Source organism: Coturnix japonica, chromosome 1, assembly GCF_001577835.2.
Source record: "Coturnix japonica isolate 7356 chromosome 1, Coturnix japonica 2.1, whole genome shotgun sequence".
Classification (NCBI taxonomy): Eukaryota; Metazoa; Chordata; class Aves; order Galliformes; family Phasianidae; genus Coturnix; species Coturnix japonica.
The window spans coordinates 77,656,654-77,678,673 of NC_029516.1; the positions used below are offsets into that span (position 1 = coordinate 77,656,654).

The 22,020-nt window shown below is 37.3% G+C and overlaps 1 protein-coding gene across 1 annotated transcript in view; it reads left to right on the forward strand.

Moving 5' to 3' along the window:
• ALCAM (activated leukocyte cell adhesion molecule) overlaps positions 1-22,020 on the forward strand; it is a 113,654-nt gene that overhangs the window by 87,634 nt on the left and 4,000 nt on the right. Inside the window, exons 4-14 of the mRNA XM_015877581.2 lie at positions 90-154; positions 547-634; positions 1,477-1,659; positions 6,365-6,492; positions 8,058-8,187; positions 11,753-11,865; positions 12,717-12,852; positions 12,931-13,064; positions 14,497-14,629; positions 15,341-15,379; positions 15,699-15,816. Of these exons, the coding sequence (XP_015733067.1) occupies positions 90-154; positions 547-634; positions 1,477-1,659; positions 6,365-6,492; positions 8,058-8,187; positions 11,753-11,865; positions 12,717-12,852; positions 12,931-13,064; positions 14,497-14,629; positions 15,341-15,379; positions 15,699-15,816 (1,267 nt within the window). The remainder of the gene's footprint in view (positions 1-89; positions 155-546; positions 635-1,476; positions 1,660-6,364; positions 6,493-8,057; positions 8,188-11,752; positions 11,866-12,716; positions 12,853-12,930; positions 13,065-14,496; positions 14,630-15,340; positions 15,380-15,698; positions 15,817-22,020) is intronic.

The window sequence follows — 22,020 nt, forward strand, 5'->3', positions numbered from 1 at the left end:
AGTTCACACATCTTGTGGTAACTTCTGGTTCACATTTTTTCTGAAAAATTTCTTCTGTCACTAATACCTTTATCCTATTTGTGTTTTAGAACAACCCTCTCAACCAGAAATCTTGCATCAAGCAGACTTCTTAGAAACAGAGAAGCTAAAAATGGTAAGAGCAGCATTCTCCCTCAAAATTATGTGCCTGAAGGCTGCCTGGAGTTCCTTTGCAGTCAAGACAGAAAGAGGTGATGGACTGAGGCTGAGAGAGTGCGTGTACCTGCATGGCTGTTAGAGATCACATTGTGTAGTCATACTGTGCATAGAGTCGTTTCCTCAACCAGTGCCCTAATAACTCTGCAAGCAGGGTCCATCCTGATTCTGGACCCACAACCAAACCCCTTCCAAATTGTACCTAAGCCTCACTTATAGGATTTACCTAATTTAAAAAATATGTATCTGAAATTAAGCTTTTGAACTGCCTAGAAGTTTTACTCAAGACAAAAGCAGATCTGTTAAAACACAGCAAAAAGAAACAGTGGCTAATTCTTGTCTGTTTTGCAGCTTGGAGAGTGTGTTGTGAGAGATAGTTATCCTGAAGGCAATGTTACATGGTACAAAAATGGGAGAGTTTTGCAGCCTGTGGAAGGAGGTATGTTGCAGTAATGGATGTTGTCCTTGAATTCACACATGGATGTATGTTGAAGAACTGAGTTTATTGTAGTTGCTCTGTTTTGATCTAAAGTATTGTTCCTTTGAATAAGACTGCTCATGCAGAAATATGAACCTGGAAGGAAACTTCTTGAGTGCCTCTTGGAGAACCCAAGCTATGCCATATTGTTTCTTTATGTCATGTTACAGCTTAAAAAACACATTTTGAGGAGGAGAGTTGACTTTGTTAATTGTATTGCAAAGTAATTCTTGAACCTATGTAGCTAGTAGAAACTGATAACTTATTTCCAGCTTCAGTTTTGTGCCTGTCCACTACTGTGTTTCAGACCACATAGGATATAGCCTTCTTATGTAGTTATTTATTCTTCAGTTTATTTTGGAGGAATGTTTCTTTACCCCATGACTTTCAATGGTAATTTTGATAGGATGATTGAACCAAAACATTGTAGTTTCCATAAAGCAGGGGAGGCTTATGAAATTAAGTTATAAATATGATCTTAAAAATTATTTCTGCTGGCATTTTTGAGACCTTCTTACTGCCTTAGAGATTTGAATTAAAACTACTATAAAAACTGCAGTTAGTGCTTTGCTTTGCTTTGATTTAAAATTCACAGTGCATTAGGAGTATGTTGATAAAACACCCCTAGTACACATCAGTGGTGATACTGGGGGAAAAATCTGTAGTCTCATGGGTAATATGTCATGTAACTTGTGTGTTTACAGCCTGATAACTGTAGAGAACAGGCAAGCAAGAAATATCTGCAGTTGGAAAAAGGTTACACATTCTGGCCATGTGATAATGAAATAATATTTCCTTTACAGTTGTGGTCATAAATTTGCGAAAGGTTGAGAACAGATCAACTGGACTCTTCACCATGACATCATCTCTTCAGTACATGCCAACTAAAGAAGATGCAAATGCTAAATTTACTTGCATTGTGACGTATTATGGACCATCTGGCCAGAAAACAATACAGTCTGAACCAGTCGTCTTTGATGTTCACTGTAAGTTATTAAAAACTTTATTAAAATCTTTTGCTGTACAAAGTCTACCTTTGGGGAAAAGAAAATAATTCTGAGACAGTTTTAAAAATAACAGATATTGCTGCTTGACTATTGAGATGGTGTTTTCAAAGCTGATTTACAGCAAGAAGATCTAAATATAATGTCAGGGTAATTTGGATTTACCTGGTTTTTCTTTCTTTCTAACAGTAGAATGCTGATTATCAAGGCGTGACTGCTAAGAGGAAAGTAATAATTAAAAAATTTACTGTGAAATGGGTTTTTCAGAACTTTAGCAGAAGATGGGGCTGATGAGAATGACTCTGTGTGCCTCTTGAAATATGCAATAAATACTCTGTATAATTATTTATATGCTGAGATCCTTTTCATTTCTTGCAAAGGAGACTCAGCACCAAGCAGCTAATGCTGGCAGTCTACCTTGCACAAAAATGTAGTAGCTTCTCTACAGCTGTAAGATGCTGATATTTACGTTCAAAATGTCGCATTTGAATCTTGGTAGACTTGTAATTTTAAAGTAGAGAATGTGTATGAATAATTACTTTAAGCTGGCGTAAGTCCCAAAGCAACTTTCTTAGTATATTACTGACTGACATAGAGACCATAGTTCTCCTCTGTATAAAGAAAACAAACAGTTGGCCAAGCAGGCCAGAGGAGGTGTGCTAGATGTTGGAGAGGGTACAATAAGCATTTCAGAGTCTTGTAAAAAGACACTTCTGAAGGACTGAAGGCAGAAGGTTATAACAGAAAGAAGAGAAACAGGAGATATTCATAATGCCCTGTCAGTTGTTGTATCCTTGAATGTTTTAGACAATATCTCAGCTTATAAAAAAAAGGCACTGCTTTGGGAACAATAAAGCCTAAATATAAAGTCCAGATATCTAATGAGGCCTTAGTATACAGTCTAACAACTCTCCAGTTGAATATGAAGAAAATGACTACTGCACACCTGATTTCTGCAGCCAGAAGGTGTGCTCCGTTGCTTTGAAAATGAAAGTCTTGGACGTGAAGTGACAGTCTCTTTTCTACCTATATCATTGCTCCCTTTTCCTTTGCAGGTATAGTTTGTTGAACAGCAGAAGTAGGGGATCAGATCTTGGAGGAGTTAATCCCTGTTTTCACCTAGAGAAACCAGAGTAAATTAAGGCCTTCTTTTCTCCAAGTGTTTCTTCAGAATGACAAATGCCAAAACTAATGGAAAAGAAAGCCTCAGGGATAACAGATAAACCATTATCCTGGGAAATTATATAGAGATTTCAGGTCTGAAGTCACCAATCCCATTGCTTTGTTTGAGGGTTTTTTTGTTTTGTTTTGTTTTTCTTGTGTTAAAGTTGGATGCCAGATTCCACTGATTTTCTTTCCTGTCAACTGTGGAACCCATGACAACAAAAAGTTCCTATTGCTTATGGCAAAGATCTACAGGAAAGAATTGTAATGATCAGAAAGAATTTTTTCCCAGTCAGACAGGTTTATTGCTATTACTCCCCATTTCTCCATCACTTTAATGCATTTAGCTACTCCACCTGTTGAGAATGAGGGTCTTGCAAAATTCTGTGATGCTTGTACTACATGTGCTTGCTATTAAGAACTACTCAGTGTGAAGCAAAGAAAGCTGCACAGCACTGAAGAATAATCTCTGCATCAGATACCACATGTACCCAGTATTAAAGATTTGTTTGCTAGACTAGCTCTTTTAATCCTGGTCTAGTAACATGCAATTTAATTAAGATAAGGTCTTCCTCCTGAGATGGGAAGCATCGTGCTGCTAATTAGCCAACAGTGGGAGACAGGCACAACCTTCAGGACTAAAGAGGCCTTCCAAGATTTCCTTTACCTTTAGAGTAAGGGAAATCCCCATTTCCTTTTTATATCCTCATTTGCTGTAACTTCAGTTCCATACTTTGTTTAAATGCATCTCCAAATGAATTTCTGAAATTCTTAATGAACATACATCTGGAGCTTGAACAGACAGATTACGTGACTGGTGTTATTTAATGATAATGATGTCTGATTTGTTTTTGTTTTTAAATTTGGTTCAGTGATCATAATTGATTTCTTTCTCAACAAATGTGATTTTTTTTTTAAATAGTTGAATGTAATGCCAGGCTTGTAATGGGAGTTTTCCTTTCAGCCTTTTGTTATTGTTGTTGTTCATCTGTCAAACTGTTGTCTTGCATTTTTGAAGGAAGTTGGAAGAAAAAGGCATTAAGAAGTCCTGATGTTCTTTGTAATATCTAGTGAGATTCACTGTAACTTATTTATCACAATGAAATGAGGAAAGCACACTTTGAACCATGACTAAGCAAGATTTAAAAAAAAAATAAAAAATAAAAAATAAATTAAAAAATTGTAAATATACCTGTTTAGTTAGTATTTAAGAAGTGTTTTACTGTTTTTGTTAGCTCAAGGCTTGTGCTAGCTCCTCTTCTTAAGGAGACCTAGAAGCAGCCAGCCACTCACGAATGAGCTTGCTCCTGCAGAATGCAGTGCTAGCTGGCTGGAGAAAGGTAGCTCGGCTAGCAGTCGTTATCAGTACTTAACTACAGGCACTCATTTGCAACTGTAGCCAGCAACCTGGATAAAAGAGCTTGATTAATGCTGGAGAACTCCTGGCACTGGACAATTAGATAATGTCTGATTGTATCTAAGTTATCTAGACTGCAGTTGTGGTTGGTTCTGCTCAGAGTTAATTAGTGTAAAAAGGTATTAAGCAAAATTTCCAATTGTGCCCTGTTGTTAAGTGTCTGTCTTGCTAGAGATGAACTCCTTTCCACAGCAGGTTAAGTGTCAAAGGTGCTTTCTTAGTTACACTGCTTCCATCATCTCTGTTTATATTAAAATTATACAAAATTATGTGAGTTACAGACACATTGGGTCTGGGATGGTAGCATTCATTTACTAACTGCCCTCTGGTGTCTGCTTCTAGAATTTTGCTCTTGAAGAAAGCAGATACAGAGTTAATGATTTATAGAAGGACAGGGTGGTATGAACCTAGTCAGAGATATGTGCCACTGAGCAGAAAGGCATCCCTTCATGAAGGGAGAAGCATGTTGCTGCGCACTGCTTCCTGAGAATTGCACAAACATTGTCACTGAGTTTTTCTTCCTCAGAAGAGTGACCTTTGGACCCTACTGAACAATTTAATTAGTCTTCTGCTATTTACTTTCATAGTTATTTTTTTCTGGTTTACAGAATGAGATTAAAACTTTCCTTCCAGATGATGGAAGTAATTAAAAGGGTAAGATATGCCTAAGGGAAAGACCAGTGGTTTGCACAAATGTCACTCTTGCTCACCTGTATCCAATTGTTAATCCAGTTCATCTCTGTATAAAAAAACCAAAAAACAGTTCCATATTAAAAGTCCAGAAGTCTTCCTCAGTATGCTTCATCCCTTTTTAATTCAGAGACAATGCCTATGCAGTTCCAGGATTTATAGTAACTTTTTCACTAGCTTCTCACTCACATCCACTGTGTTCCACACCAACAGCAATGCCGGACTTCCCTTTCCTCAGTAGGTAAAGTTGTGATTCAATGCTGCAGACATTGAGGTAGATGTTTAGGTGTGGTAGATGTTTAGGGAGAGACAGGCATGTGGAGGAGAGAAGGTTGGGACATCTGGTACCACTCTTCCTATGAAGAGAGATGCAAATCTGTTTTAGGGCTCCCGGTCATTGAGAGGACACAGTGAACTGTAGCTCCTCTTATTGAAAAATCCCATAGAAGAAGATGAACGTGATGACTGCCTTAAGGGTCAGAAGGGTCATAAAGCCCATGCTTCACTAAACACAGAGAATCAGCTGTCAGGCAAGGGTTTCTCTGCTGTCTAGAATATATTTTTTTCTGTGTCTAATAAGGTGTGCTGTACTGTGCCTTAATGCAAGACATGCATCCTTGGAATTTTATTTATTCACTGAAATTAAAGCAGTGAGAGTTATCTGCCCATAATATTTCCTTTAATTTTCTTCATTTTATTTTGTATTTGAAAAATTATATTTAGGCTTCTAGTTAGGAAGAATAGCATCTATTAACATATACTCCGTCTTTGCCTTAAAAAAAATTACTGAAGTAAAACGTAAGTTACAGTTCGACTTCACTGAACATGACAGAAGTACGTTACATTTACAGTTCTGTTGACTATGTTAAGGGTCCTATTATGTTCACGGAATTCATCTTTGTGAAAGGTTGTTGTGATCAGCATATAGAATAGGCTGAATAGAGTTGCTTAGTTCATATTTCTTCCTTTTAATGGAAGAAGGCTAATATCTAATACTAATGCAAGGCGCTCAGAGCCTCTGTTGTTGTTCTGATTGCTAGAGTCTTCCATATAGCAAGCTTCACAGAGGACAAGTTAATCCCTCATAATGAAATCACGCTGTGAAACTGTTCGTGCTGATCAGGGTTGGATATTTTTTCCTCTTAAGCTCTTTGTAGAGTTGTAGACGTTGCTGTTTTAGTGATAGGATATTTTGGTCAAGAAAAATGATTTTTTGTATTGTATGGCTTCTTTGTGGTTACTTGAATTGATGACAGTATGGAAGGTGTGATGGACTTCAGGTCTTCTGTAAAAAGAGCACACATGCAAACAACTTCCCCTGCTCAATGATGAAGTCATGAACTCTCCAGCCATTCATATCATGTTAATGTGTATATTTTTTGTGGAAGCTGTAAAGTGTGCATGTTGTTTTCACAGATCCAACAGAGAAGGTGACTATTCGAGTGCTGTCACAAAGTAGTACCATTAAAGAAGGTGATAACGTCACTCTGAAGTGCTCAGGGAATGGCAACCCTCCTCCACAGGAGTTCCTGTTTTACATTCCAGTAAGTCCTTCCTTGCTGTCACTGTGTAGTGAAATATTCTATATAATTCCTTTCTGCTGACATTGATGCGTGTCAGCATATATGTGACTCTAAAACAAATGAAGGAAGGAATTATAACTACAGTGAAAGATAGGCATCGGCCATGAGATCAGACTCTGAGAATGCCTCACCTGAGTTGGCAGAATAGTTTGAAAGAGACTCTTTCCACCATACAAAAATTTTGGTGTTTCAACCTACTAAAAATTGCTGTTCTTCACTTCACGTAATCTTTTGTTGACAAAAAGCTTTGACAAAAGCGGTCTAGCATTTTGAATAAAACCATTTTATTTTGATCACAATGGACAGAGATATAGCAGTAAAAGTACAGTAAATAGTGTGGTGGCATACCGTCATTAAAAAAAAAAACAGTGCGAAGGTACAAGAGAGAGAGTAGAACAAATCTGTCAAATGAATAAGATGAAAATCAAGAAAGATGAAGGGTTTGATACTGTTAATCTTCTTAGTTTTGTTGGAATCCACAGACAGATGTGGCTTTATATTTTAAGATTCCTACTTTCTTCCTGTGTGCTGCTTCTCTCTCTCTCCCCAGTCTTATATCCCTTTTGTTGTTCCTGTTGCAGCACTGAGCAGAGCTGAATGTGAGAGGCCAAAAGCTGTGGCATGCTTTCAAGTATTTCAAAAACTGCATGTGTAGTCCTTAGAACATAATCCTCTTCTACTTTGGGCTCCTGGCATGTTTCAATTACTGAAGGCTAGCAAGGGAAACTAGGAGATGAATTCTTCTTCAGCCATTTAGGTGCAGTGAGTCATCCTAGGAATTTACTGTGTGCCATGTCTCTCCTTGCTCCATGGTCACAGTGAGCAAGCTGAACACTGCAGATTGTCTGAACTTCAGTCTCCCTGCTACTGGGAGCTGGAATTGGCAATTCCTTTGCAAGTCTCGTTAGTATTGTGACAAACCTGGTGAATTAGGATTCAGAGATCTGAATTAGGCTCTCATTCTATGCATGCTTCAAGGCTGTTCTAAGACAGTCAGTTGTTAGCTGGTACAAACTAGGGAATGGGACAAAATGCCAGTTTCTGTGGATAAGTGCAGGAAAGGTAGAGTATACCCTTATGTGGACAGAGCAGGGCTATGTGTGCTATTTGAATGTGTGTAACGTAGTACATTTCACTTCATGAACTCCTCAAATGAACATAACATCTGGGATACAAATTAACAAATGCAATTTATTTTGCAGTTGCAGTTTCTCCAACCCTTTTAGTCATCTTTCATCATCTTTCTACTGAACTTTTGGATTTCTTCTTTTCATATTCTCTTAGGTTTGCTGGCTGTTCAATTAAAAGAGTAAGCTCTTAATTGTAGGGTTTTGTAAACTCTGTAGTTGTGCAGGAAATAAACATTAGTGTTGTTAATAGGTAATTGTATTTCAGTGATACTGAAACAACATATATTTTGGTGTATTTCAGGAGCCTTGCAATTAAAATAAATCCCCAACAAAAAAAAAAAAAAGAAAGCTTTTAGCAGGCTCACATGCAATAAATGTTTTATTTTCCATCTGCAGGGAGAAACAGAAGGCATAAGAAGCTCAGATACTTATGTAATGACAGATGTGAGACGAAATGCAACAGGAGAATACAAGTGCTCTCTGATTGACAAAAGCATGATGGATGCAACCACCATCACTGTGCACTGTAAGTTGTTGCATTTTGTATTTGGATCCCTTTGTATAAGGATAGAAAACCTATCTTGCACCTTTGCTTTACTTAAGGAGATCAGTCTGACTGACCTGCAGGTGAACTGAATTTGTTTGAAGTAGTTTAAGGTTGGGGTTTGTTTGTTTGTTTGTTTTCCTATTAATGTATCTCTGCTTAAACACCTAAACTTTCTCAATTTCCTGGCTTAAAGATTCACTTATGTAACACTGGTAGGTTATATATCCTTGCACTGTCACAAACAGTGACAATTCTGATATTTCACTTGTCACGATATGATAAATTATTCTGGTCCAGCTGTGCCTTAGAATGTGCTCAGACAGACGGTGGCTTGCACTGAAGGTCGTTCTTTGTAGTCAAATTCACATTAGTCTGATGTCCTTTCATCTTATCTCAATAAGGTTAACATATAAGGAGAAGCAACTGAGGTATTCATTTTGTTCACAAAGTGTTTGGGGTTTTTTTTCTGGATTTTTTTTCTGGATTTTTTAATCATTATTATTTATTTATTTATTTATTTATTTAGCTTTTCCCAGAATCACGAGAGCTACAGAGCTTAGTAAATTTGCTTTAGATGGACAGAAGAGTATTTGCTCGTACTTCATCAGCACTCTTTTAGTAGCAACCACTGACTTAGATTAGTGCTTTTAATTTTTCTTTGGGAAAATGGAAAAGTGGGATCTCATTCATTCAGACTTTACCATACTATCAAAGGCAGTGAAATGAGATCCAGTCTAGTGGTACCGAGTTTCCCCAGGGAACATTGATGGTCTCTGGTCTTCCCAGTATCATAAATATCTCCTAATAGTTACAGATTCAGAGGGGCATAATCAATAATGAACTTGAAATGCTCCCACAGTAATTATATTTCATTTAAAAAGAAATTTCACATGGAAAAATACACAACTGTAGACAGAAATTGAATATCTGTTTATTTTTCCTCTTAAGTGGGGGTCAGGTTAGAGCATTTCAACTTCAGAATTTCCTACTTGCTTAAGGAGTTATAAAACTCTGCTGTTTCTGTCTGCTGCCTCTCTCTATGCAATCCTCAGGTGTCCTCTGTTGTCTTCTCTGAGGGTTTCCCTGGTTTTGAAGACCCAGCACAGACTAGAGGAAACTTGTTTTGTTGATAGCAAATGAAATGTCTGCTGCTGAGGTGCCTCTGTCTCTTCTTAAACCAACTTTATTCCTTTGTTAGGCCTGATCTACTGGATTGACCATGTGTAATGGAACACAGTATAGCAAGGACTTTTTGATTAAATAGCATTTGATGTGTTGTTTTGGGGTTGCTTTTTTTTTTCTTTTTCCTTTCTGCAGTTTGATGCTATGTGGGGTTTCTTTCCTTGGAAGAAGTACAATATATCTAGAATATACCTGTACATGAATAATCAACCCCTTCAATTTATTGGGTGTTTTATATTTAACAAGGTTGTCTGCTGCTTCACTACCTATTCCCTTTTCTTGACCAAGAATTGGAATATATAAGAGATTTGTGCTCCTGCTGCTAATTACCCCAAACCAAAGCTGAATTGCTGTTGGCTGTTGGTTTGCTGTGGTACCATTGGCCTTTTCATTTTGTTTCAAGAGGTTTGCATGTTGACTAGTACCTTCATAAGTAGTTACTCTAGAGCATGGCTTCTGTAGCTTTAGGTTATCTACAAAGAGACAGTTTTCCTTTATCTACTGTTTTCTGTGCATATCAGAAGAGTTTTACTGTATGAGAGAAACATGTATTTTCTTGACGTAAGTCTGTCCTAGTGTAGCTACTCAGAACTCATATTTCATCTCACGTACTGAAAATTTTTCCTGAACATCTATAATAACAAAAACCCATGTGTGAGAGGGATGCAGTCTCACAGCACCAGAAAGATGGGGTTGTGGGAGGCTCAGGCTTGCTACCCTGTATGTATGTGAAAGAAGATGCTCATAAGTGTTCTTTGATGATCTCTTCAAAGAATTAAAGGTTTAAGTAAATGTTGGAGAGTCACTGTGAGGGGGGGAAATAAAAAAAGGTAGCTTTTTCTTCAACCCACTCTTCTGACTCAAGAGGAACTGAGCAAGTAGAAACAAATTCCATACATTTTTGTTTGTCCACTTGTGAAAGCAGCGGTAAAATCTGGAGTAGCTTTTGATAGTTTGCTTGGGTTTGTTAGTTGCAGAGGCAGGGGAAAGAACAAGTAACAGAAAAAGAAACACATTTTCCCCCCCTCTTTAAGACATTTCTTTCACTCATGCAGATCTCAGACCTCTCAGACTAGCCATTAGACTTATAATGCAGATAATAATGCAGGCTAATAGTACTGGATGGACAGTAGACTCTCCCTGAAGTCTTGCTTTTTAGTGGTGTTCCCTGGGCAACCACTGAATGAAATCGGTAGTCCAGTTCACTGTTTTGTTAAGTAAAACTCACTGTTTTCCCCTCTCCTTTACCCACTGTGATTTTGCCTCAAGTATTTTTTTTTAACTCTTCTTAAATGCCAAAAGGATATTCTGCAGTGCTTTTCTAGTGTTATATTCATGATGAAATGTTGTATGCTTGCCATTTGCGCTATTGTGTATGTGTGCATCTGTGATAGTTATTTGACCAGGCAACTTGGCTCACAAACAAGGTACTGTGAGAAGGGAAGCAAAATAGAGGTTTAGCTTGGCAAACTCTGCTTTTCTTTCATTGTAGGATTTTCCTGAAAAAAAAGTCACTATCCTGCCAAATCCATATACTCAGAAAATTCGGGAGCAGTGTTTCCTGACCTTTCTATTACTGGGTCTCACCCTTCCTAGTGTCAAACACAGCTATCACTGACTCTGTAATTTCCCTGAAGCCAAAACAGGTCAGGGGAAGCTTGGACTCTGAGTTACACAAGATGACTTTTAAGTTACTAATGAAAGCAAAGAAATCAAAGGGCTTCATGTGTGGCTGCCCAGCCTTATAATTCAGACCTCTTGTCTCTTCAGTCAGTATCATCTGTTACACGCTACACTGACCACTCTCATCCTCTCCATATGGTCAGCATAAAAATCAAGTTGTTTTATCAGATTTCAGAAAGTTACCCCTTGTCCTCCTATCCTCTTCCTTGCATTTCATTAAGTAACTGTTCAAATTAATCTGTCCCCATCTGCTTGAGTCCCCCACTGAAAGTACACTTGAGTCTGGCTGAAAAAGAGATTCCCTCACAGCAGCCTGTGCTTTCTCTTTCAAGAAACAAATTCTGCTGTGCTGAATACTCTTGCAGAGTCTTGTAACTCTTTTGTCATTCTTTCAGTAGTACAAGGGTGAAAAAGAGATATCAATTTGTCTAGTAATTAGTAAGTTTTCACTTTTCCTGTTAGCCTGCAATTACAGCAAAAATGTGAATGTTCTTGCAACGCCTGTTTTAGAATAATTTTGTCTTCTCCCTTTCTTCTAAGTTTGATTTAGATTTTACTGAGCAAATGGAATCTTGAATTTAATGAGTGCAATTAGTCACATTTTCTTTCCTTGGAAAGGCTATGTTATGGCCCAGGCATTCTGAGATTACCATTTTGACAAATGTTCTTTGTGTCCCAGATCTGGATTTGCAGCTTACTCCTAGTGGAGAAGTCACAAAACAGATTGGAGAGGCCCTGCCTGTGTCATGCACAATTTCTTCTAGTAGAAATGCAACTGTGTTTTGGATAAAGGTCAGTGATTCATCTACTTCACACTTCATCTGTGTATTCATCGCTTCATATTACTCTGATACTTCAGTGTTTTGGGAGGATAGAAATTATGTTGATTTGGCTTTTTGAAGACTATTATTAAAATGAATCTTACGTGTATTGCTAAAATAGGAGATACCACTTTAAACTGATGAGTAATAATTAGTTACTGTATTTATTGGCTCAATTCTCAGGTACACTACTGAGCAGTGTACCACAAATGCAATTTTATTGAAATGGTCTCTATAAGGACCTTTTAGAATCAGGTCCTGCTAAGAAGAAAAAGGTCTTTGAAGGAATTTGAATTTATCTTTTTTTTTCTTTAAGGAAAGCTTAATTTTGATCTCAGTAAACATAGCAGGACAAGGCTGGTTGAGAGATTAGATGTTGGCTGCTGGCTGTTTAGTGGGTGGTTAAAAAAAAGTAGCTCTTGTAGATGGCAGATTTGAAGAGCACTGGTACTGATGAAAACTACAAATGATGATACCTAAGGTTATTTAGTAGTGAGCTCCTAAGCTCAGTTACTAGAGGAGTGTTGTTAGTGTGTCAACTTGTACCAATAGTGTTTTTCACCAGCTTACTGACAAAGCTCAGGGCAGTTGTTCCCATCTATGCCCTTGACTTGAAGGTGAAGAAGAGAAGTCGCTTATATCAACATCCAATAGTTTCCACTTTTCGTGCCAAGATGTTGCTGTCTGCTATTTGAATGTGGTTACTAACAGGAAGACACTTGAAGTGTAAGACTCTAATCTGTTAATACTAGTCACTTTTGTAATGTAGAGGATAACATATTCTGAATTAGAGTTCAAAAGATTAACTGCTTGCTCCATCAGGACAATACCAGAATGAAAACAAGTCCGTCATTTTCAAGTCTGCAGTATCAAGATGCTGGAAACTACATCTGTGAAACTACTCTACAGGAAGTTGAAGGGCTAAAGAAAAGAAAGACACTTAAACTTATAGTGGAAGGTAAGGAAAAAGAAAGCTACGATTATTAATTGTGCTGTTCAAATAAAATGCTTAACTGTAATTTTTTTTTTCTAATAGGAAAGCCTCAAATCAAAATGACAAAGAAAACCAACACAAATAAGATGTCTAAAACAATTGTCTGTCATGTGGAAGGTTTTCCTAAGCCAGCAGTGCAATGGACAGTTACTGGTAGTGGAAGCCTCATAAATAAGGCAAGTATCTCTCTTACTACTTCTTTCACCAAAAGATAGGATGCGTGATTTAAAGACAAGAAAAAATTCCAAGTAGTTAGATTGAAGGAGTTTAATCAGTTTTATTTCTTTGAGGGAAGGAAGGTTACATGATATTACAGGGTACATGGACAGTAGCTACCTGGGTAATTTCTGATGATAAAAGGCTTTTGAAAATAACAGACAAAGGTACCCAGGTTCTGTCACCTACAAGACAAGGCTGGAAGGAAAAAGATGGAAAAGGAGAAGTTTGCAATAAAAATCTGCATTTTAAGTTATTCAGCCATTTTTCTTGGATAACGTGGTGGCTTTGCCAATATATAAAGGATTTACAAATTCTGATGGACTATGAAGTTTGTGTTAGAAAGCAATAAGGTACTTGATGTAGGCATTAACTGGAGGAAATGTTACAACTAAAAATAAGAAAATATGCACACTAAAGTTCCTAATGGACTTTGCAGTTTTATCCTAATATATATGGTATTTTTGTATGGTTATACCCATTGTTTCTTACTGGATAAAAACCACAAATGTGGTCAGCTTAGGGGACAAATAAGGAGACTTAAGCAGCTTGAGAAATGAGCAAACTAGAATATTTTCATATTGACAACCAAAAACACATGCAGAGCATTGCCGTATTTTGTCTTGACAGGAACAATAAATTAGACCTGTATCAAAACATTTAAAGACTGGAAGTATAATGCCCATTGTTCCTGCCGATTTTACTGCTTCCTAAGGTTTTGTTTTAGTCCTACAGAAATTACATGACTGTGAAAATGTGCCCATTTACTTGCAACTGTAGGTTAGGAATTGTGTTGAGTCTGTATAACTAATGGGTTGAAAATAATGTTTTTCTGGATGTGGCATTAATGCAAGAACAATGTACAGCAAATTTAAGGAACACCTTAATTGCCATCATGGCACAGATGCTGCAGGTACCAATAAATAGATGTAGCCTGGCAAAATGATTCTTGGGTGGAAACAACTCATGACTTGGAATCTTTTAAAGTGGAAATCTTACAGTGGTCATTTCTTTTATAAAGGCCTAAGTGAGAAGGATCATGATGGAAAGAAATGCAAACCTAGAAGTCTCATTTTGGCATTTTCTTGGAGGATTTTGTTCCTTGGATATTTTTAAATAGTTGGAAAAAAGAAAAACAAGTACAGGGTGTGGTGAACTTTAAAAAAATACCTCTTTATAAGTCTTATTGCAGTGCATGCTGTGCAAAATGTAGCTAGAGCTACAAGAAAAGCCTGGGCAATCCAAACGTTCACATTACTGTGTAATATAATAATGAATTATTTCTATTGTTATTTGGAAAACTGAAATATTGTTGATTGTTATTTCTCTCTGAACATTTTCATTGTGTTTACATTTTTCAAGGATGCTAACCTTCATTTTTTACCTTTTCAGACAGAGGAGACCAAATATGTTAATGGAAAATTTTCCAGTAAAATTATAATTGCTCCTGAGGAAAATGTAACATTAACATGCATTGCAGAAAATCAGCTAGAAAGGACTGTGACCTCTCTGAATGTCTCTGCCAGTGAGTATCTTCTAAAGACCATTTTCTGAAAGTTGTAGTTTCACATAAAGTATCTGCACTTCACACACCAATGAAGACTGAATGTGCATAATAATGTTGGTACTAAGGTAGTTACCTTTTTGTCTTAAAAGGCAAGCAATGGCAAAGAGAACCATAATAGTATAATAGTATACAGAGTATGTTGATAGCTTTCTGGATGAAGTCACGTAGTCTTCCTCGACTAGTTGTATAATGTATGCAATATGTAAGTATGTAATATATGTATGTTTATAAAGTTTTTTCTATATATACACACACACATATATGTACTTATACATATTATATAATTAATATTACACCATGATGGTACAAAAGAATATACATTTGGTATACATAAAATATTAGTTACAAAAGACAAATTCTTTATTACATCTTTTACTCCTTAAATTCCAGTTTATCATCAATGGTATTGACTTTTTCAGTTTTCAATGAGGAGATATACTAAGAAGCTAATAGTTGTGAAAGAGAAGCACATAAATGTTTCTGAGATAAATATTATAGCATTGAACAAGATTCTCCAGTTGGATATCTTACAGTTAAAAAATAATGATGTTTTCTTAGAGATGTTTGGCAGACCTTGTATTATTTTTTAGTGTCACTGATGCAAATAATTAAAAGTAACATTCAGGTTATAACATGTTTTATCTTTAATTTTAACGTTTTTCATTTCAGTAAGTATTCCAGAGTACGATGAACCAGAGGATAGAAATGGTATGTACGGTTCTCCATCTCCATAACCCTTTCTCTTGATTGTCTCAGATTAAGACAGAGTCACTGAACAGTCCCTCATAATAGGACTCAACTTGATCTGTAACTGGTAGCACCATGATTGACTAAGAATATGACTTTCTTGAAGCTTTAAGTGTTGTGGGGTTTTTTTTGTTGTTTTTTTTTTTGTTGTTTTTTTTTTTTTTTTGCTTTCTCATTTTGAAACAGTTTGTTCTTTGTTTCTAATGAAAATAATTTTTAAAATGCTGTAGTACTTTTCTTCATCATAGGTTAACTCATTAACTTTTCTTCTTCACTTCAGATGACAACAGTGAAAAGGTTAATGACCAGGCAAAGCTAATAGTGGGGATTGTAGTCGGTCTTCTGTTGGTTGCCCTGGTTGCAGGTGTTGTCTACTGGCTCTACGTGAAGAAATCAAAGTAAGAATTTATGGAAAACTTGGTACTAAATTTAAAAAAAATAACCATGAACACGAACATATATTTACCTGTTTTCCTTCCTGCAGTATCCCAATAGTCTGAGAGGGGACAAGTTGTTATACTAGGTGCATTTAATAGAGAAAGGATACTTGACACTTCTGATTGGCATGCCCTAAAGCTTAACAAGACATTTCTCTTGGATAAGGGCAGCTTACTCCAAGACTTCTCATAGTTAGTTGTCTCTAATGAGGTTCTATTTCCTGACAACCAAATCTGTGCTGATATGGTACCTGTGAGTTTACTGTGGGAAGTCACTTCCTGTGTGTGCTACTAGAAACTGTCTACACTTAAAATTTGGCTAACTCTTCTGCTTTAAAACATGGACTGAATTGCAGAATAGATCTAAATTATCTAGATCCTTCATTCATTCACATATATTCTAAGATCTATAGAAGTAAAAATGGTAAACATAGACCTTTTGTTGCTGAAAAGATAGAAGCCAGTATTCAAGTGAGTATGTTTTAACAACCTAAGCAAGCACAGGATTTGCCGTTGAGGCCTGCTTGGCTTTCAAGTTTCTGTATTTTACTCAGACCCACTTTGAGATCACCTATTTTATTTTATAGAGTAGCCATTTTTCTCCACAGTTTTTAAGATGGTTGTGACTGTGTCCCATTTGGCCTTAACACCATATATGTGTCCCTAGGGAGAACTTAGAACAGGCTTGCTGTCTGGAAGGTTGCTCTCAACTGCTTTTTACATAGGGAGATTAAGGAAGTTTTTCATAATAAAAACAAATCAATGTAAGTATATTAAAAAAAATCTTAATGTTCTTTTTGTGACTTTTCATTCAAGTTAGCTCAAATGAAATGTGTGACAGAAAAGTGACAAAGTGTGACAAGGAATTTTCAATCTACTTTTCTTAGAAAATACTGTTTTTTGGATATTACATGAGGAATGTACTCCAGACATAACTAAGTAGATTTTGGAAGTTCTGCAAATAAAGAACTGCTGTAAATGTCTGAGCACAAAACCGCACTCAGATATTATAGCAGGGTTCAGGGGTGAAGCACTTTTTTTTTTTTTTTTTTTTTGCGAAGTTCATGCTTCTTTTAGTTACAAATTAAGAAGTAATAATAGAACCATAGAATCATTAAGATTGGAAAACTAAAGTCATCTAGTATAATAATGTTGAGCTCCTCCTCCCACACTTTGCTGCTCTTGTAATAATGTCTAGAATGATTTTCTCTCATCTATTTTGAATATGAGAATATGCAGCCATAAAACTGGGTTTTTGCAAGTGGTGGTAGGATACAAGGAGGGCAGAGAAGGTAAAGTATCTTTTTCTGCACCATTATATAGTGTGGTAAGAGCCAAAGAGAAACTTAGATTATAGGATGTCATATGCTGAAATGAGCTTGTGATTTAAAATAGCTTTTTCCTCTTCAAATATAGGATACATTATATTCTAAATAGAGTATTCTATATTCTTTTTTCTTTTCCTTTTGCTCAATTTCTCTTAGACACACGTTGAGTAAAATTAGAGCTTGAATTTATTAGAAAGGTTCACCGGGAACAAAATAATAACAATAATAAACCTTTATAGTTAAATAATAGTCTTCCTATTTCATATGGTGTCGCTGGCTTCTGAAACCCTTAATTGACTTGTTGTCACTGACAATCTCATGTTCTCAGCATATACTGAAGTTGACCTGTTTTTATCCTCTCTAACTTGTGCATGCTGTACTTTCTAGAGCAAGCTGAGTGTTGGTACCTATTCTTTGTCAATGTTTTCAGCACAGTCTGTAGTCTAGGAATAAATGGAGTCCTCGTACAAAGCACCTTACATCTTCAGATACAGCCTGTGTCCAATCACAACTATCCGTCTCCGTGCAGGCAAACAGATAGTAGTCACTTTCTGTACCCACCCTTGAACAGTAACTCACCTAATCTCTATTCCCAAAGTGACGCCAAAGGAAAGTCTCAGAAGGCAGAATCACAGAATTTTCCAAGTCTGCCGAGGCAAGAAAAACATTACTTTTGTCATTATGGGTGTTGTGGTTTGTATTATCTTCTATTGTTTTGTCATCCACGCTAAGTAGGAATTACACTTGTAGCCTTGGAATATATTTACAATGAATCACTTATATAGTTATTCACTGCCTCAGCTCCACTCGTTGCAAAAGCTGATCATTGTCACATATTCTTTTCACTATGAATATTATCCCATAAATCAGGGACTCATCTGTATTCCGTGTCCTGCACAACCAGCCCCCTCTCACATTAAGAACTGAGGCTCCCTCTCCAGGCATGCTTTGTTTCTCCTTCATCTGAGCAGAAGGCCAAACACTTGTTTTCTACAGCTCTGTCCACTTTCCAAAGAGCATATTTTAAACTAATTAGCACTGAACAGAGAATATAATATGACACAGAAGAATCTGACTAAAATTCTTGCCATATCTTAGTCAAGCAGTTCTAGAACACCCATCTTCTGTAAATCCTTCATATACAAAATGTTTATGTTGCCAGAAACTACTGAGAGGTTATGAACACATTAGAAAAAAAACAGCGTACCCAACACCATATGTCCCTCTTCTCCAGGCATGGAAGTACTGCACGTAGATTAAGCCTTCACCCATTTTTGCTCTTTGGGTTTAGAGGTACGCAAATCTGCTTTTGTATGATACTAGAAAGAGGTTAAAGTAGTTTAAAATAACACAAAAGTATATGCAGCTGGGCAAATTGAAGCACAGCAGCAGTCTTAAAATTGTTCATGCTCAGAGCACAACAAAATATTGAAATTCTCCTTAGATCACAGTAATCAAGAATGTTACTAGTCTCGCTCTGAAACTGAACACTTGAAGCATAGCAATTCTGCTGTACTGATACTTTATAGGAAATTAGCATATGAAACCAAATGTAGCAGGGCAAATATACAAGCAACTTGCTGTATGTTTTCAGCAAGATGCAGCACTTGTGTTGTTTTCCATGCAATTGCTTTCCAGAGAAAAGACCAAGTTGTGACCAGTGCTGAAAGTGTTAGTTAACATCACAAAACTTATATGAAAATTGAATAAACTGAATTTACAAAAATCACTCCTTTCTATATCACTGGAGTGTTTTTCTTTTTGCCTTTTTTCCTGCTGATAGACATTGGAAAGTAGTTGTAAGAATTAGAAGGCAAAATTGGGGCGAAAACGAAAAGAGTTTGCAAATAGTCCAGGTTTGGTTGGGTGAGATCCTCAGCTCATGCAAAATCCTTTCCAGCATTACAGTTCAGTGTCTTAACATGCCTTTCAAAGGTGTTGCTGACAACGAAGTTCACAGCTCATGCTTCAACATGCAGAACAACATCAATGTGTGTTCTCTTACCTATCATTATAACTAGCTTAATAACAAAGGCACTGCAAATTTTCTGCCTAAGCAGAATTACAATAAAGCAAGCAAAACAATGGAGATAGATAGAAAGTTCTTTCTGTATATTAAGAATAATGTTATCATAAGTATCTAAACAAAATGCATGAAAATAATGGCCCCTCAACGCACACTCAGAAGAAAACTGAAGACCTCATTTTGGCACTACTTACAGAGACATTTTGATTAGCGTTCCCCGAGGATAATTATTTTCCTGAAGAGAGAGCATAGATAAATGTAAAATATGAGTCATGATTTTAGCAAGAGCTGGGAATGAGCTGTTTTAAAAAATGATTAAATGAAAAAGAAAAAAAAAAAAGAACCAGCCATGAGATGTAAGCAAGCTCATATTAATACAACCAACTTTCACAATATCATAGAGCAATATCATAGTATCCTAGAATGGCTTGGGTTGGAAGGGACTTCAGAGATGATCTAGTTCCAACCCTCCTGCTAGGGCAGGCTTGCCAAACACTAGATCAGGCTGCCCAGGAACCCATCAAGCCAGACCTTGAATGCCTCCAGGGATGGTGCAACATTGCCAAAGCATACTAAAACAGGGGCTTATTAGATCTGTTTATCATGTGTGTGAGTTGACAGCAACAAAATGGGCTGTCTTGCCCTTTTTGGCATGTTCCCTGGGATCTGTGAGGCTGTTCAAACAGAGTTGCCCAGCTGCTCAGATGTCATTGGGAAGTCGCTCTTTAGCTACAAGCGGAGCAAGTTGACAGCAGTCAATGCACAGAAAAATTAAGAAACAGTCATTGAACATTATAGTAGTAAAGGACCATTACAAGGTCTCAGGTCACTTCAGCAAGTGGCAGAAACTCTGTTTTTGAGCCATTACGCTGTTGCAAGCTCTGACAATATCTGTCAAGACCTGAGGGCTGGTGCCATACCAGGGTTGCCCATTCCTCTGCTGTTGGCACAGCACTGCCAATGGTTCACACTGCTCTAACTCAGTTCAAATTTTGATTCTATCATCTCTTAATACTATTGAGCACTTGAAAAAAAACAAACAAATCAGGAATAGAATTTGTACTGAAGTAGTAAATCTGCCCATGCTCAGCAAGATCACCAAGACACTAGAATTGAACTTTGTATGTATTTCACTCTCGGACACTGAAAATCTAAATCTGTCTGGCTTTCTGACATGAAAAGCTGCTCTGATTTCAGACAAGTAATACTCACTCTACTCCACATCAGGATTCTGGGGAACTCTCTTTTAAAGGTAGAATGCTGCCTTTCACCTCTCCATTCTCACCCCTGTTGTCTATGGGAAAACAGAGATGGCATTTAGTGAGGGGAACACCATGGTTCCATTGAATGCTGAGCTACAGTATAACACCTGAAAAATAAATCCCGATAGCAACATAGGACCTACCAGCTGTAGCCATTGATCCATTTTAACCTGATCAAAGAACAGTAATGCCACTTAGTTACAGTTCCCTGTCGTTAGGTGTCAGGTCATTCAAGATCCAGTCTGCTTTAGGTCCTATAAAACTGTGGATAAGAGGCAAAAAAAAGGCACCATGCTGAGCCATGCCAATAGTCTGTCCATTCCACTTACTTGTCTGCAGGAGCAGCCCCAAGTGCTCATATAAAGCACAGTGAGAGCAGATGAGCACACAGCGCTGCTTCCCCACCTCCAGCTCGTATCAGCTCTGGCAGTTGCCCAGATCCAGATTCTTTCAAGCTGTCTCCAGTTTTGAGAAAGACTTCTTTATGGAAAAGGCTTCTAGTCTGTGACAGGACAGATTCTGTGCTCTACCTAAAACAAACAAATTTTTACATTTTAATTAGAAAAAATATTTTTCCAATTTTTTAAAGGTTTTCTTTGTTTGTTTGGATATTTTATTTGTTTGGTTTTTTAACTAGGATTAAAGAGATTTGTGAAGGGTTACTATGATCACAGGAGAAGGTCAATCTCTACCAAATGATTGGATTTTCTTCTTTGTAACATCTACATCCTTTCCTCCCCATGCACTGAATGTGCTTTCAGGCTTTTAGATATCAATATTTTAGATAACTTGCCACTGTAGAGCATGTTACTTTGAGTTTCAAATTCAGCATTTCTGAAGTTAGCCTGTGACAATCAGTAGTTTGGATCTGTGTATAAGAGGCTTTACAGCAAAACTGGTTCTGCACAGATACTTGTCCTTCTGTCAGCCACACAAGCAGAACAGAGTCAGTCTGAGAGCATTAAGTAAAAGGTAAATGCAAGCTGGAAGCATTACAAGTTTGAACCACCTAGGAAGTAACCTACTTCAAAACCTGTCTGGTTTTAGGGTGGTCCCATTCAGCGTACTCTGTGGGATTTGGGACCCTGAATTGTACACCTTCTGGCACTGCCCATCAAACACTGCTCCCACCAGCAGCACTCCCAGGAGTGCTGAGGAGCAGGTGCATTGGCACCTGGTAGAAGCTCTGCTGAGATAAGCACTAAATAGTGCTTTATTAACAATACCTTTCGATGCTCCTTCAGCTCAGGGCACACAGAGTGCTCAGCCCCAGCTCGCAGCCTTTGCTCAGATGGAGGATGTGCACTAGCACACTCCGATAGCAAAACATTGGAATTGGTGGTTTTGTGAGGTATATACCTGCATGGTGTCTGCGTGCTGTGTCACACTCCCTTGCCTACCTGTGTCTTCACTGCATTTTGCAAGTCAGTGTCACTGCAGATCTTTACCCTGAAGCAAGGGTGAGTGTATGCATAAATCTGTCACAACAGATGTTACTTTTCTGTAGGGGAAACAAATTATCCGTAGAGAAAATGCCTATACCATAATC